The sequence below is a fragment of the Pan troglodytes genome, chromosome 2, assembly GCF_028858775.2.
Source record: "Pan troglodytes isolate AG18354 chromosome 2, NHGRI_mPanTro3-v2.0_pri, whole genome shotgun sequence".
Taxonomy (NCBI): domain Eukaryota; kingdom Metazoa; phylum Chordata; class Mammalia; order Primates; family Hominidae; genus Pan; species Pan troglodytes.
The window spans coordinates 133,524,972-133,539,160 of record NC_086015.1 but is presented as its reverse complement, the minus strand read 5'-3'; the positions used below and the strand labels follow the sequence as shown (position 1 = coordinate 133,539,160).

The following is a 14,189-nucleotide window of genomic DNA, read 5'->3' as shown; positions in this document are numbered from 1 at the left end:
TTGCACAAATGATTTTCGTTGTGTCCTGTTGGATTTTGGAAGCTAGGGAAATTTGAAAACAATGCAAAAGGACATTCCAGGTAAAGGAACTATGATGAGTGTGGTTTGTGCTCTGCAGTTCCTGCTTCAAGGAAGAACTTGTTGCCCCACCTGCTAGGAGTGCTGTGAGCAGAAAGGCTTCAGCTGGTCGACTTTAGAGCCTGCCACAGTTTCAGAGCTGCCACGTCCACAGGTATGCCCTTCTGGGTGATGGAGGCAGGAGATACAGACCCAGCCAAGTTAGCCCACACTGGGGTAACTCACACAAGCCTACTTAGGTCCAGAGATCCCTGTGGGGTTGGCTGAGGCTGCCATCACAACTGACCTGCACTGCAGTTCAACTTCTCTTTCAGTCCATTCCTACTTCCACCCAGGCCAGAACCACAGGGGTGGGGTGGGGTAGGGTGGGGTGGGGTGGGGGTGGGGGTGGGGTAGGGTGGGGTGGGGTGGGGGTGGGGGTGGGGTAGGGTGGGGTGGGGTGGGGGTGGGGGCGGGGGCAGCAGATGGAAGAGCAGGGAATCTGAGGCAGAAATCAAGCCCATCCTCCCACCCCTGTGGCTCTGACTTTCAGAATTCTTTGGTGGCAGCTAACGGTTTGGAACAAATGCAGTATAGCTCAAGAAGCCCTAGTCTCAGGATAAAAAGGAGTTCAAGGCCAGTTTCTGTTACGGGTCTGAGCCAAGCCACATCACTTCTGTAAGATAGTTTATCCCAAAAAGGGGATGAACAATGCCAACATCCCAGATTTAGTGGTGGGGCTGGGCAAATACATGACATAACATGGGAAAGTGCTTTATAAACTGTGTATACAGTAAGGGTGGGTATGGATATTGAAACAATAGACAATTGTTTCTGCCCTTGGCTATATTGTTGCTACCTCAGAATTTGTGGAGTATAAGGTTTATGCTGACAGTCAGAGGAGCTCCGTGAAAGGGTTATACCGCCACCTAGAAAACACAGGGAGAACTGCAGTTGGATCTCATGAATGTTCCAAGGATGTATAAACTTTAAAATCCTAAACCCCTATGGGCTGAATGGACTCTCCCTTGGCAAAGGGAACCCCAGAAATACCTTAAAACTGTATTCCCAGCCATGACGGGATGGAAAGTCAGACATGCCTGGTTATACCTCCTCCTTTTAGAGTTTAGACACAACTGACCAGCATTAATGTTAAAATAGGGATCATAAGACTGACAGAGGAGACTTTTCATGGCAATAAGATACCAAATTATAAACAGGACCTAAGACCATACCAGGCAAAGGGTTAAGTCACACACTCCTGCACTTAAAGAATCAACTATGTTCTAACTGCCACAAGGTTTCTCTTTTTCTCTAGCAGCTAAACAAGCACTGGCCTCCAGATAAACAGTATTAAAACAATTACAACTCATCCAGCTCACAGATGCTGATTCACTGAACCCCTGTTCCACCAACCGAAACAGCTTTGACTGGACAAGAGGCTGATTTCAGTAACTTTCTCCTGATGAGAAGACCACCAGCCATGGACTGGTTCTTGCTGGTTTATAGAGACTGCACACCTGTGTACCTTCACGTCCTGAAAAGATCTTTTGACATAGGGGCTAGGTATAATACATTTCATCTATTCATTTCAAAATGAACATCGGTCATAAGTTACATGTATGTTTATCTAATATGCCTGTGTCAGGACCACTTTCTTGAATACTCAGCTCCTCCTGTAACTTGTTGAACACGTATGTTTAGCCAACCTTTTCAGCATAAAACTCCCACCCCAACCCCTCCTCCTTCCAAACGCCTGTCTCTGGTCTTGGCTAGAGGCAGGCTTCCCAGCCTGTGGGACAACCACCTTGCAGGCTGTAACCTTCTATAAGAATTAAAGCCTCCTCTCTTCTAAATTTATAAATTATGTTTTTTCTTAAGTTAACAAGTGGGGACAATCAACACACTTGAATGTTTCTTCCCAATGATCTTCTTCTTATTGAAACTTTGCCTTGGTGTTCCCAACTCCTGGACATAGGAAAGGAAGAATGGGAATAAGAAATAGAAAATAAATCACAGTTCAAATCAAATACCATCCTCAGGATAGATCACTTTGGCCATTTTATGCTCAGGCAGCTGAAGTTATGCCTAAAACAGAGAAATGCATATACCCATTCATATGATGAGCAGCTCTGTGGCAGGATGGAGCATCTGCCATTTAATTCCCGTCAAAAAATCAGTTGCTTGTACTGTGTTAAGGAAGAAAAAGAAGATAGTATATTAGTTCATTAGAAAAAGCCTGGATTATATCAAAACAGTTACCTTTGGGAGAAAAGATTATAGGTGATCTTTATTTTTTCCATGTGCATTTCTGTGTCTTATAGATTTGCTACCATGAACACAGTCATCCTTTTGTGATCATATTAAAATGATTGTTATAAAAATAGAATTTAAAATGTGCTTCTTTGAACATTTTGTATAAAGCTGATTCCATCCCACCTGCTATGTCACCAGACTGTGTGGAGAAACACACAGATTATAGCAGTCACACTTACAGAACCAGGAACTTACCAGAGAGCAACTCCATCCTGTGTCCCTGGGGGAAAACCAGCTGCTTGTGATCAGTTATGGACTGAATGTTTGTGTTTCCCCAGAATTCATATGGTCGCCTAATGTGGCTATAGTTGTATTTAGGGCCTTAGGAGGTAATTAAGTTAAATGAGGTCATAAGAATGGTCCCTAGTCCAATAAGAGTAGTGTGCTTATAAGAAGAGACACCAGAGGCAGGTGCAGGCTCATGCCTGTAGTCCTAGCTACTCAGGAGACTGAGGCAGGAAGATCATTTAAGCCTAAGACATTGAGGCTAGCCAAGGCAATATTGGTATAGTGAGGCCCGTCTCAAATGAAAAAAAAAAAAAAGACACCAGAGAGCTTGGGTCTTTTCTCTCTTGCTGTCTTTATGAGCATGCACTGAGGAAAGGCATGTGAGGACCCAATGGGAAGGTAGTCATTTGCAAGCCAGGAAGAGTGCCCTCTGTGCTGCGATCTTGAACTTCTAGCCTCCAGAACTGTCAGAAATAAATTTCTGTGGTTTAAGCCCGTGGTATTTTGCTATGTCAGCCCCAGCTGACTAATGCATGATCTTACAAAGACCCCAAGCCGTGCATCCTCAGTGCCCCCACAGATCTCCTCCACACAGTTCCCAATTCTGTCTGGAAGCCAGGCCCATGGTTAGAGGCCCAGAGAATCAAGCCATGAGGCAGAGGAAAATCTCACAAAAAACACGATTTCCCTTAATATCTTTGCTGCAAAATGTTTCATCCATGGTGAATGTAAAGCTTTCATTTCACTTTTCATTAATAATGTCAGCCTTAATTGTTGAGTCACCATGTTTTGAAGGACAGAGACCACTATAATGGGTGCCAAAGGGTTGGTCTCATGGAAAAATCACGGCTGTCTCTTCATCAACCACAATGTCACAAAGTATAGAACAGATTGCAGTGAGCAAAGATCACACACAGTCTCATGCCAAATGATTTAATAAAGAATGCCTTTATTTATCTACATTAAGTAGTAAGTATGAAGTTCGTTCACATTAGATGTCCCTTCTTCCATGCCCTCTCTTTGACTAATATTTCCCTATTCTCTGGTGGTAAAAAAAACAAACCAAGTTTCGATTCATTTCTGAATTAGGTTTTTCTCACTGCTTACACTGATTTTTATTTTGCTACATAGCACCCCCAAATTTTAAAATAATATTATAAGTCAAGTTCAAGTTTATTTTTCATTCCGTTCTAATTCATTTAAATATCTTTCAGTTACTTTTTTAACTATTAGAATTCAGTCCTCAAGTCACAAATCATCTGGCCCAAGTCCTTGTTGGCGGGAAAACATTCAGGCGTTTAGGAATCTGATGTCCAAGGTGTCGGAATGGGCTGTCACTTCTGAGCTGTGAGGTCCTGCCTCAGCCATGGTAATCTCCATTTCATTGGCATTAAAAGCTCTGCCTTTAACAGTAACAGGGCTCTGCTTGTACTGTTACTGTATTGGGACACACCGAGCCTCACATTCTTCCTTGGTTTCAAACCGGTTGGCATTGCCGCCACAGCTGCCATACCAGAACTGCTGGCAAACCCGTTCCTCCTTGTTGAAATACCACTTCAGGGTGTAATCCTGACACTCGCCTTCCATTGGATTCATGGAACAAGGACCAGCAACAAAATAAATACAGAGCTGAATTTCCTGCATGAGCATGACAGAAAAAGAGCAATGGTTTGGAGTCACAGACCTGGGAATGAATCTCAGCCTCACCACCAACTAGTTCTGTGACCTTAAGCAAGTAATTTAACCCCTCAGAGCCTCAATTTCCTCAGCTATAAAAGCAATATTTTTAAAAAAACTTCTATATCACAAGTATGTTATAAAGTGTCATATAACATATGTGAAATGTGCAACATAGTTATAGCTATGACTTTGCACAGTACCTGGAAGACATGCCACAGATAATGTATACATGAGTGAATAAATGAATGAATATTAATAAATCTTTCTGATACTGAGCACTCCTCACTTGTGTATTATACTGCTTTCCCTCCTTTTGCAAACCATCCCAATCCCTTGTCTCCAGTCTTCTAATGACCTAAGGAAATCTAGCTTATTTATTATTTATAGTACCCTGACTCTTGCCTGAGAAATTAAGACATCTATTAAAGGAAAAATATGATGTTCCTGAACAATTAAAAACAGCATTGGAAATGAACACATTACAACAAAGCAAGATCTGAGACTCCCTGAATTTTACATGAGGCAATGATTTTCCCAGGTATATAACCCTCCCCACCTCAACTTCTAGGGAGAACAGATTTCCTTGGGTATCCTTTGTATCACACAGAAGTATTTCTGATCCAGGTTGGCCCTGAAGCATAGAATGCTGCCATCCTCCCCATAGTTCCTCCTAGGCCTTCCATGTACCCTTAAATAAAGAGGATACTATCTTCAAAAACACAAGCCTTAAAATTCATGCTTTGTTTCTGTGAAACTATCTGCTAACCTCCCAATAGCATAATCGGCACAGACTAGTTTTCTAGGAGAGGTGACCAGAGGTACTGTACCCACAGGGATGAGATATGCTCTTAGTATGGTAAGAAATTGATCATGGAAATAGTCCTATGCTTTGAATAGTCATATTTGAATTTGCTCACTGCATGACCCCTACTCTGGAGGATATAAGATAACAAGCAGTACAGGCTCAGGAGAAGTAAGAGAAATACTTATTCAAAAACCTGTTGTTGTCAACAGAAAAACACTCCAATGGTGAGCTCTTTGCTGTACCCTCTAGAGCCAACAAATAGACTCGGGTTAGTTATCAGCCGGCACCAACCTCTGCCGTTACAACTGATTCTGAACTGACAAACCAAGAATTCATTCAAATATATCCATCACTTTTCCTAGGGACACTCTGTCATCTTTAGAACCTCCACCCTTGCTTTGGGTCTGAGAGACAATCAAACAGGGACGGCTCTTCCTAAATTAGACTTTTAGAGTAGCACTTTCTATAACGATGAAATGTTTGAAATAATGGAAAATCTGTGCTGTCCAATACAGTAGCCACCACGCCCATGTGGCTGCTGAGCATTTGAAATGTGGCTAGTGCAATCAAGGAACTGAAATTTTAATGTTATTTAATTTTGAATTATTTACATTTAAATGTAAATAGCCAATGTGGCTAGCAGTTATTACGTTGGTCATTACGGCTATAGGTGAAAGAGTCCTTCATGCTTTATGCTAATTATCTCTAAATTGTCATTGTAGCTTAACACTCAGAATACCACTAGTCTTAATTTTTCTTTTACCAGTATGTTAAGGCATTGAGGGCCAACAAATTTTTACCCAAGCAATTATCGCTAGCCCCCAGTCTTATATTTGGCTTTATTTTTTACCATGAATATTAACCTTTGCCTTCTTGGAAGAACTATGTGGTGGCAGTAACAATTTTACTCACAGTAGTTCATGGAATCCAGGAGTAAAGAAAGGTAAAGGTGAAGAAAAAGAAAAGAGCTGGCAGGTATGAAGAGCAGCTACAATGAAATTATAATTTTGCTCCAGCTTATTCTATTCCCTGGCATATATGTCTTATAGCCCTACTTGGAGGGGAAAACCAAAAAATTGGTCTGTGTGCTTTGGATATAACACTGAAATTGAAAATGTACCAAGATCAGCCTGGCACCTGCGAAGAGAGATAACTCATTTAATTCTTTACAGGTAGGCGCAATGAAAGGTAGCAGGCACTATGGCAGAATTTGTCTTAAGATTCAGGAGCACCAAGGAGGCTGTGAAAATTTAAAACTACCTGGGGGCATAGAAAAAACTCTAAGGAGAGGTGAAACTTGAGCTGAGTAGTGAAAGATGAGTAGATATAGCCCACGTGGACACTGTGGAGGAAATATAGACAGTCAGGTGAGGGTAAGCAATGGTACAGAGATCTGGAATAAATTGCAGGGCATAAAGGCCACGAAAGGCATATGCAGGGAAGTGCCAGCCAGTAAAGCCCCAGAGGACCAAAGCAGGGGTCTAATTGTAAAGGCCCATGTGCCTTCCACAGGCACCTGAACATTATCTTATAAACAATGAGGAACCATAGAAGAGGAGAAGGGACACAACCATATTTGTGTTTTAGAAATGTCAATCAGCTGTTTAGAATGGAACTGGAAGGAGGACAAATTGGAAGAAAGCAGACCAGTTAGACAGCAGGAGGCAAGGGAGAAGAGGTCAACTAGAATAATATTGGGCAATCAGGCATTTTTTGAAAGAAGACATCCAAGCAGCCAACAAATGTGAAAAAATACTCAACATCAATAATCATCAGAGAAATGCAAATGAAAACCACAATGAGATACCATTTAGAGTAGTCAGAATGACTATTATTAAAAAGTCAAAAAACAACAGATGTTGGTGAGAACGTGGAGAAAGGGAACGCTACTGGTGGGAATGTAAATTAGTACAATCGCTATGGAAAACAGTATGAAGAGTTCTCAGAGAACTATTCAATCCAGCATCTCCACTTCTGAGTATCTGCCCAAAGGAGAAGAAATTATTATATCAAAACGACACCTACACCCGTATGCTCATAGGAGCACTATTCACAATAGCAAAGTCATGGAATCAACCTAAATGCTTATCAATGAATTATTGGATTAAAAACATGGTATATATACGATGGAATACTACTCATCCATAAAAAAGAATGAAATCATGTCTTTTGCAGCAACATGGATAGAATTGGAGGATATTATCCTAAGTGAAATGATACAGAAATAGAAAGTCAAAAACTGCATGTTCTCACTTATATGTAGGAGCTAAACAATTGGTATATGTGGACATACAGAGTGGAATAAGACATTAGAGACTCCAAATGGTGGAAGGGCTGGGGCTGGGGCAGGGGCAGGGGTGTGTAGGATGAGATACTATCTTTTGGGTACAATGTACACTATTTGGGTAATGAGTACTCTAATAGGCCAGACTTCACCAATATGCAATACATCCACATGTACTTGCACTCCTAAATCTAATTAATTAATTTTTTAAAAACAATACTGAATTTTGGCTTTCCATTCCTGGGCCACTGGTGGTTCATACCAATAAAGATAGTTGGTAAAGGAAGAGAAGGAGATTTGAATGGGAAAGACAATGAGTTGGGTTTGTTGAACTAAGGTGCCTTGATGTGACTGCAGGCAAGTCCAGTGGAACGATCTGGAGGGTAATTGAATACACTATGCTATAGCACAGGAGAGAGTTAAAGTGGAAGATATGGATTTGAGAGTCACCAGCACAGAGGGGATAGTTGATGTTGTGGGGGCAGGGGGGAAAGCATACCTAAGTAGTGTGGTGTGTGCAGAGTGTTTGGAGGACTGAAGAAAGAATCTTGGGGAAGGGTGTAGCAGATTCATCATGACATTAATAAAGCCTAGGCTTCACAGCAAATCATTTGCATAAGGCTCTTCTAAATGAATATTCACTTTTCACTTAATTTTAATAATTTTTTAACATCTTTTTCTTAAAGAGGGCCCCCAAATTGTATAAATTCCATAAAACCTGAATCCCCCTGTGAAGGTGGATCTGGGAAGAAGAGCCCACAAAGACGGACTGGCCAGAATAGAAGAACAAGAGGAGAATGTTGTCTCCAAAGCTGTGAGAGGAGAGGGTTTAAAGAGGAAGGTAGTGGCCAACAGTGGCCAGATCCCAAGAAGCACAAGTCAACAAGGTCTGGAAGAGCCCTTTGGTCTTTCTTGACAATTCAGAATAAGAGAAGGGCCAGTTCTTTTCTCCAACTGGAGGGCAGGAAGAGAGGCTTGCAGAAATACAGAAAGTTACAGGAGGTTGCGCTCGGTCACCTTTATTTCTTTTGAAAAGAATAAAAAAAGAGGGAGGCATATCTGCTAGAGGAAGAGGCATGGAGGAAGGACCTTGAGGAGGTGGTGAGGGTTTTGAATGGCCTTGGAATGAAAACAGAAAGGAAACTGGCCAGCCAGAGCCACGCAACAACAGAGCAGCTGAGAAGTATCAGGGACCTTCAAACCTCAGTTTTTGTCTGTAAATGGGATTGGATTAGTTGACTAGGAAACTCTCCCCCATCCTTTCCACCTTGATTTTATGAGAAAGAATGCCTTAAAGCAGTAGTTTTCACTCTTGGTTGTTCAGTGGAATCACTGGGTAAGTCCTACAGAGATTCTGACTGATTTGGGCTGAGGTCAAGCGTTAAAGATCCCCAGGTGACTCTAGTATACAATCAAGACTGAAAATCATTACCTTAGTAAGATTACCTGAGGATATTCTATACTGAAAACATAAGAACCAACAAGGTAAGTTATTCTATGTTTAATATTCTAGCCTAAGGAGGTGGTATTCCTATGTCTGTCTGATTCTGTTATTTATTTTGGACATGCATTTGCTTTGAAATCTAAAAGGTAGCATGTATCATCAGCATCTTAACAACTAACTTGTGTGGATGTATACTATGTGGCAAACACATGAATTATCAACTTGTATTCTCAAACCTATGAGGTAGGGACTCATATAATCCCCACTTTGCAGAGCAGAAAACTGAGTGACCAAGAGAGTGAATAACTCCCATGGCCACCTAGCCAGTAGCCCCAGATGGAGAATTATCTAGGCACATTCAAAACCTCAGATAAATGATCTCTCCTTTAATGTAACCAGGACTAACCACACCACTCACTAGAAACTCTTTCAGCTATCTTGAATCACTTTCCAGAACTTCACAGAGAAGTTTTCCTGTATCTCTTTCTCATGTGTTTAGTGTTCTGCTTAATTTGTTGATCACATATAAAAAGTAACTTGGCAGCGAGTGCAGTGGCTCATGCCAGCAATCCCAGCACTTTGGGAGGCCGAGGCAGGAGAATCACCCGAGGTGAGGAGTTCAAGACCAGCCTGGCCAACATGGTGAAACCCTGTCTCTACTAAAAATATAAAAATTAGCCAGGCTTGGTGGCGGGCTCTTGTAATCCCAGCTACTCAGGAGGCTGAGGCAGGAGAATCGCTTAAACCCAGGAAGCAGAGGTTGCAATGAGCCGAGATCATGCCACTGCATTCCGGCCTGGGTGACGGTGAGACTCTGTCTCAAAAAAAAAAAAAAAAAAAAAAAAAAAAAAAAGGAACTTGGCATTTGCATTACTGCATGCTGTAATCCAAAATTGATGCTACAGTTGTTTTAGATGTATCCAAAATGTAGAGCCTGTCTCCAAGTAGGTGCATTTCAAGGTCAGGAGTATCTTCACCACTTCTGCAATAACTCATTGCTTCTCTGCAAAGGTAGTGCAGACACTTCATAGAGTGTGCCTTCATAATACGCCCTGAAATAACTTTCATCCAGCTCCAGTTCGACAGCCAGGTGAAAGTTAGCCTTTGTCTTTCTTTTTAAACTATTTTCTTTAGCTGCATACATGAACCTGTGGATTTGTAAGCAAAGTGAATTTTAAAAAATTGCATGCTAACACAGTGCACAGGATTTTTTTTAAGAAAAAGTTAAAAATGAAAAAAGTGAATCCAACTTAAGGACCAAGAAGTAGTTTGGTTTTTACCATAGGTAGTGTCTGCATTTATTTCTTTTCTAGTTTCTTTTTGTTTTGCTGGTGTTTTTTGTTCATTTTCTTCAATGTCATATTTGTTATTTTCATAATTTTCAAGTGCTTCTTGCTGAGTTATAGATGTCGTGATGTCTTTTCTCTTCTCTTCTAGAAAAATGCCTGTTGCTTCAAGTGCTTCCAAATCATCAGCCAAGCCAGACATACCAAACTGGTGCCTGGGCAACCTGTACAGAAACAATCCATGTCAAACTGCATGAAAAAAATCTCAAGAACTGAGAGGCTCAACTGTTGTTACTGTTATTGCTGTGATTTGTAAGCCTTATGTTTGGGCATTTCCTAATGACTGTGTTATTGCATTAACTATTTTCTTAGCTTTGCAGACATGTTTGAAAAATCAGAATGATATGTTTAGCATTATCAATTTTACCTCTGGGATATGGAATTCAAGCTTGGGGCGATATGGTAGAATGGAAATTGGTAGAAATTGGTAGAATGCCAAGACCAGCCTTGGCAACATGGTGAAACTATCCCTACAAAAAGTACAAAACCAGCAGGGTGTGTTGGCATGAGCCTGTAGTCCCAGCAACGTGAGAGGCTAAGGCAGGAGGATTGCTTGAGCCTGGGAAGTGAAGGCTGCAGTGAGCCGAGGTTATGCCACTGCACTCCAGCCCGGGCAATAGAGCAAAACCCTGTCTGAAGAAAAGAAAAGAAAGACAATCCATATCAGAACTGTCAAACTCAGCAGCATCCTAGGACCAGTGGTTTAGGTCAAGTTGAGGACTAGCATTGCATATGACCTTTCTTTAGGGAGAAAGTCTCTTCTGCCTTGGGGCAGAGGTATGGACCAATCTCAACCCTGTCCTCAACCCACCTGTTGACAGGCGTGACTAATTGCAGCACAGTGTCCCCACGGTGTAGGCCCCCACATTCTTCAGTGAGCTCTGGGGGTGGGTACTGGTTTGTCCCACCTAAAAGTAAAATAAAAAATCAAGTCAAATATAAAATAATATAAAATTCTAAAATAAAATAAAACAAAATATTATTCATGAAGACATCAAATTCAAAACATAAAATCAAGTAAAACAAAGTGTAAAATATAAAATAAAACAAATGAAACAAAATGAAATAAAACATAACAATATAAAAATAAAAGCAAATAAAACATTAATGTTTTTAATCCTGGAAGACATAAAATCAAAAAGACAGAAAATATATTCACATAAAGCATAAAATAAATATAATATAAAAGCAAATAAAACAAAATAAAAACATAAAATGTATCCTATTATGTAAATAATGCAAAGTAAAATCCAACCTAAGAGAAAAACAAAATACAAAATACAATCTAACATAATACAATATAAAAAATAAGGTAAAATTAAATTAAAACAGATTAGAAAAGTGATTCCTTCGGGCCGTTTCTCCTTCAAAGAATCTCTAAGCCATCAGCCTTCTATTACCACTCCCTACATATATAAGAAATCTAAGGTTCAGAGACATTCATGAACTTTTCTAGGATCACATAGCTCACTAATGGCAGAGCTAGGACTAGAACCAATTCACTGATCTTTGTACCTCTCAAATTGGAGAGGTACAAATGCTGTGTTAGTACTTCTAAGATGTCTATCAAACTCCTTTTATTCTTATAGTGATGAAGGCAAAGATGTCCCTCAAGGCTCCCAATGGGCTACCACAACCACCTATAAACTGAGAAACTAAAGTCTCCAAGCAAGGAGGGCAAGGAGGCTCCACATGTTACAGCAAAGCACCCTGCACATAAGTTGAATTATGCACTGGAGGATGAAACCCAAGACAAACTGCTAACAATGTGACCAGGATAATACCCTCGCCATCGCAATTCTAAATCTCCATTATCATGCTAGGGATACAGATTTGGCTGCCCACGAATTTAACTCATCTAGTTATAAGAGAAAAAACAATAACAATTTCACTAGTTCTAATTGGAGTTAAGGATGCTTGAGCAGGGGGATGGGAAAGAATTCTGGCTAGGACCCAGTGGCACAGCCCTTGCCCCTTAATCTTCACTGTTGGCTTCATCAATCCAACCTAAAATGGAAGACCCTAGACTTTTGTCCTGTCTCCCTTACTTCCTAGTGAGTCCCTGAAAACCCCTGACTCCACACTGCCATGTCAACCTCTACTTTAAAATAAACATCAAATAAACTAGGATCATTGGTATCATTCTCAAGCTTGTAAGAAACGCAGACTCTTGTCTCCAATGCAGACCTACCGAATCACAATCTACATTTTAACAAGATCCCCAGGAGATTCATGTGCATGTAAAAACTTAAGAAGCACTGTCAAATACTATTGGAAACTGTAGTAATAAATAGTAATAGCAGTAACTATGCCTTATATGTGTACAATATTGGTGCTTTCAAAGCCCCTCCCTGAACATATGGCTTCACAATTAGAGAAAAGACTGCAATTCTCATTTCGACAAATGAGAAAATTGAAAAGCTATGTGGAAGTCTGAGGCTCCCAGCCATGAACTTCTCCCCCATGAGAAGTTCAGGACAAAAAACCATCACAAGGCTTGACACAATGTCAGGGCGGTAATAGTGCAGGGTTTTCAGGAAATGGGGTGCTCCCTGGCGTTTCCCAGGGATGCTGGGCTACAAACATTAGGCAATAGTGCATCTGCAACAGGCACCTGCATGCCCAAATGCCAGGCTCTGTAAATCCCTCTCCCCACTCCACCCAAGGTGCCCCAGTTCCCGGGGACTGCTCACTTTTTAGGAGGTTCAGGAAGGCCCGAGTGAATCCCCGAGCGTAGTTAACCTCTGGCTCTGAGACCCCTTGTAGGCGCAGTAGATGCTGCTCAGAGGGAGCACTGACCAGCTCGGCTAGCTCAGCTAGCTCATGGGTCCCCACACCCGGACCCAAGGCCAGCACAAAGAGGGTGATGCCCTTGCATTTGGCCTCCAGGGACAGAGTCCATAGCTTCTCCCTGTCCCAGCTACTTGTCTCGCTGGCCACGATGGCGAAGAGGACTTGTGCTTTCCGCGGCCGAGGGGCTGCCAGGAGCACATTCTCCAGCGTCCACTCCAGGGCGTGGCCCAGGGCGGGGGTTCCCTGTAAGGGGCGGGCTGAAGCCTCGCGCATATGTCTCTGCATCCGCTTCCGGTTGCCATAGGTGGTCAAGTGGAAGCCCTCGAGCACAGGGAGGCGACCCACACCCGGCCAGAAGTTGGGTGTCGTGTGCGTCACCAGGGCCACACGCGCCCCACGGTGGGACGCGCCCGGCTGCTCTGCCACCTCCAGGTCTTCTAGCGCGGCGTCCGCTAGACTCAAAGACCCGCAGTACACGTCGGCATCCACTCCATAGGAGCTGTCCACCACAAACACCAAGTCCACGTCCACCTCCTGGGGCCCCGGCGCGCCAGCCGGGCATTCTGGGTCTGGTCTGCATTTGTCTAGGAAGGAAGTGCAGGGAGAGGCCGGAGTTAAACCATGCATCCCCTTCTTTTCCATGCAAAAGACAGTTCCAGACCCTCAATAAGGACAGCTGTCTCTGAGCACTATCCTCCAGGCATTGTGGTGACGTGGCAAGTCAATGGGCACTGTAAATGGGCTCATTTCTCATAAGAAGAATTGAGATCAATTGCACACTTAATGTTTTCAGCCACTTAGGCCATATGGCTTCCCAGTCTCTGTGTTCACAGACATCACCTCTATTTCCTCCTCCAAAAAATAATTATAATCTAATAATAGATTATAATCTAACAATAGATAAATCAACACTAGTGGGAAACCACGTAAAAAAACATTGATTGCTAGAGCTGCAAGTGACCTTAATGACCATATGAAAGTGCCTTTTTTTAAGGTTAAGAAAAAAAGATCAAACATTGCCAATTTTAAATGAAAAGCTAATAGTGTAGTCTTAGAGCTCTCAAGCTGGTTCAGCATCGAAATGGCATGTATAATTTTTTTTTCTTTTTTTTACTGTAGATTCCCAGGCTCCAGCCACGTCAAGATTCTGGTTTGGTAGTGTTGGGAGGGAGCTCAGAATCTATCATTGAAATGTACGCAGGTATTCTGATGAACAACGGTGTTAGAGACCCACTG

The 14,189-nt window shown here is 42.0% G+C and overlaps 1 protein-coding gene across 1 annotated transcript in view; it reads right to left on the bottom strand.

The window, feature by feature from the left end:
• Positions 1-3,533: 3,533 nt before the first annotated feature.
• The window catches only part of LOC742704 (collagen alpha-4(VI) chain-like), a 172,331-nt gene continuing 161,675 nt past the window's right edge, over positions 3,534-14,189 (bottom strand). Inside the window, exons 23-26 of the mRNA XM_063807107.1 lie at positions 12,854-13,537; positions 10,972-11,068; positions 10,095-10,324; positions 3,534-4,239 (exon numbers count right to left, since the gene is read on the bottom strand). Coding sequence (XP_063663177.1) covers positions 4,079-4,239; positions 10,095-10,324; positions 10,972-11,068; positions 12,854-13,537 — 1,172 coding nt within the window. The 3' untranslated portion in view covers positions 3,534-4,078. The remainder of the gene's footprint in view (positions 4,240-10,094; positions 10,325-10,971; positions 11,069-12,853; positions 13,538-14,189) is intronic.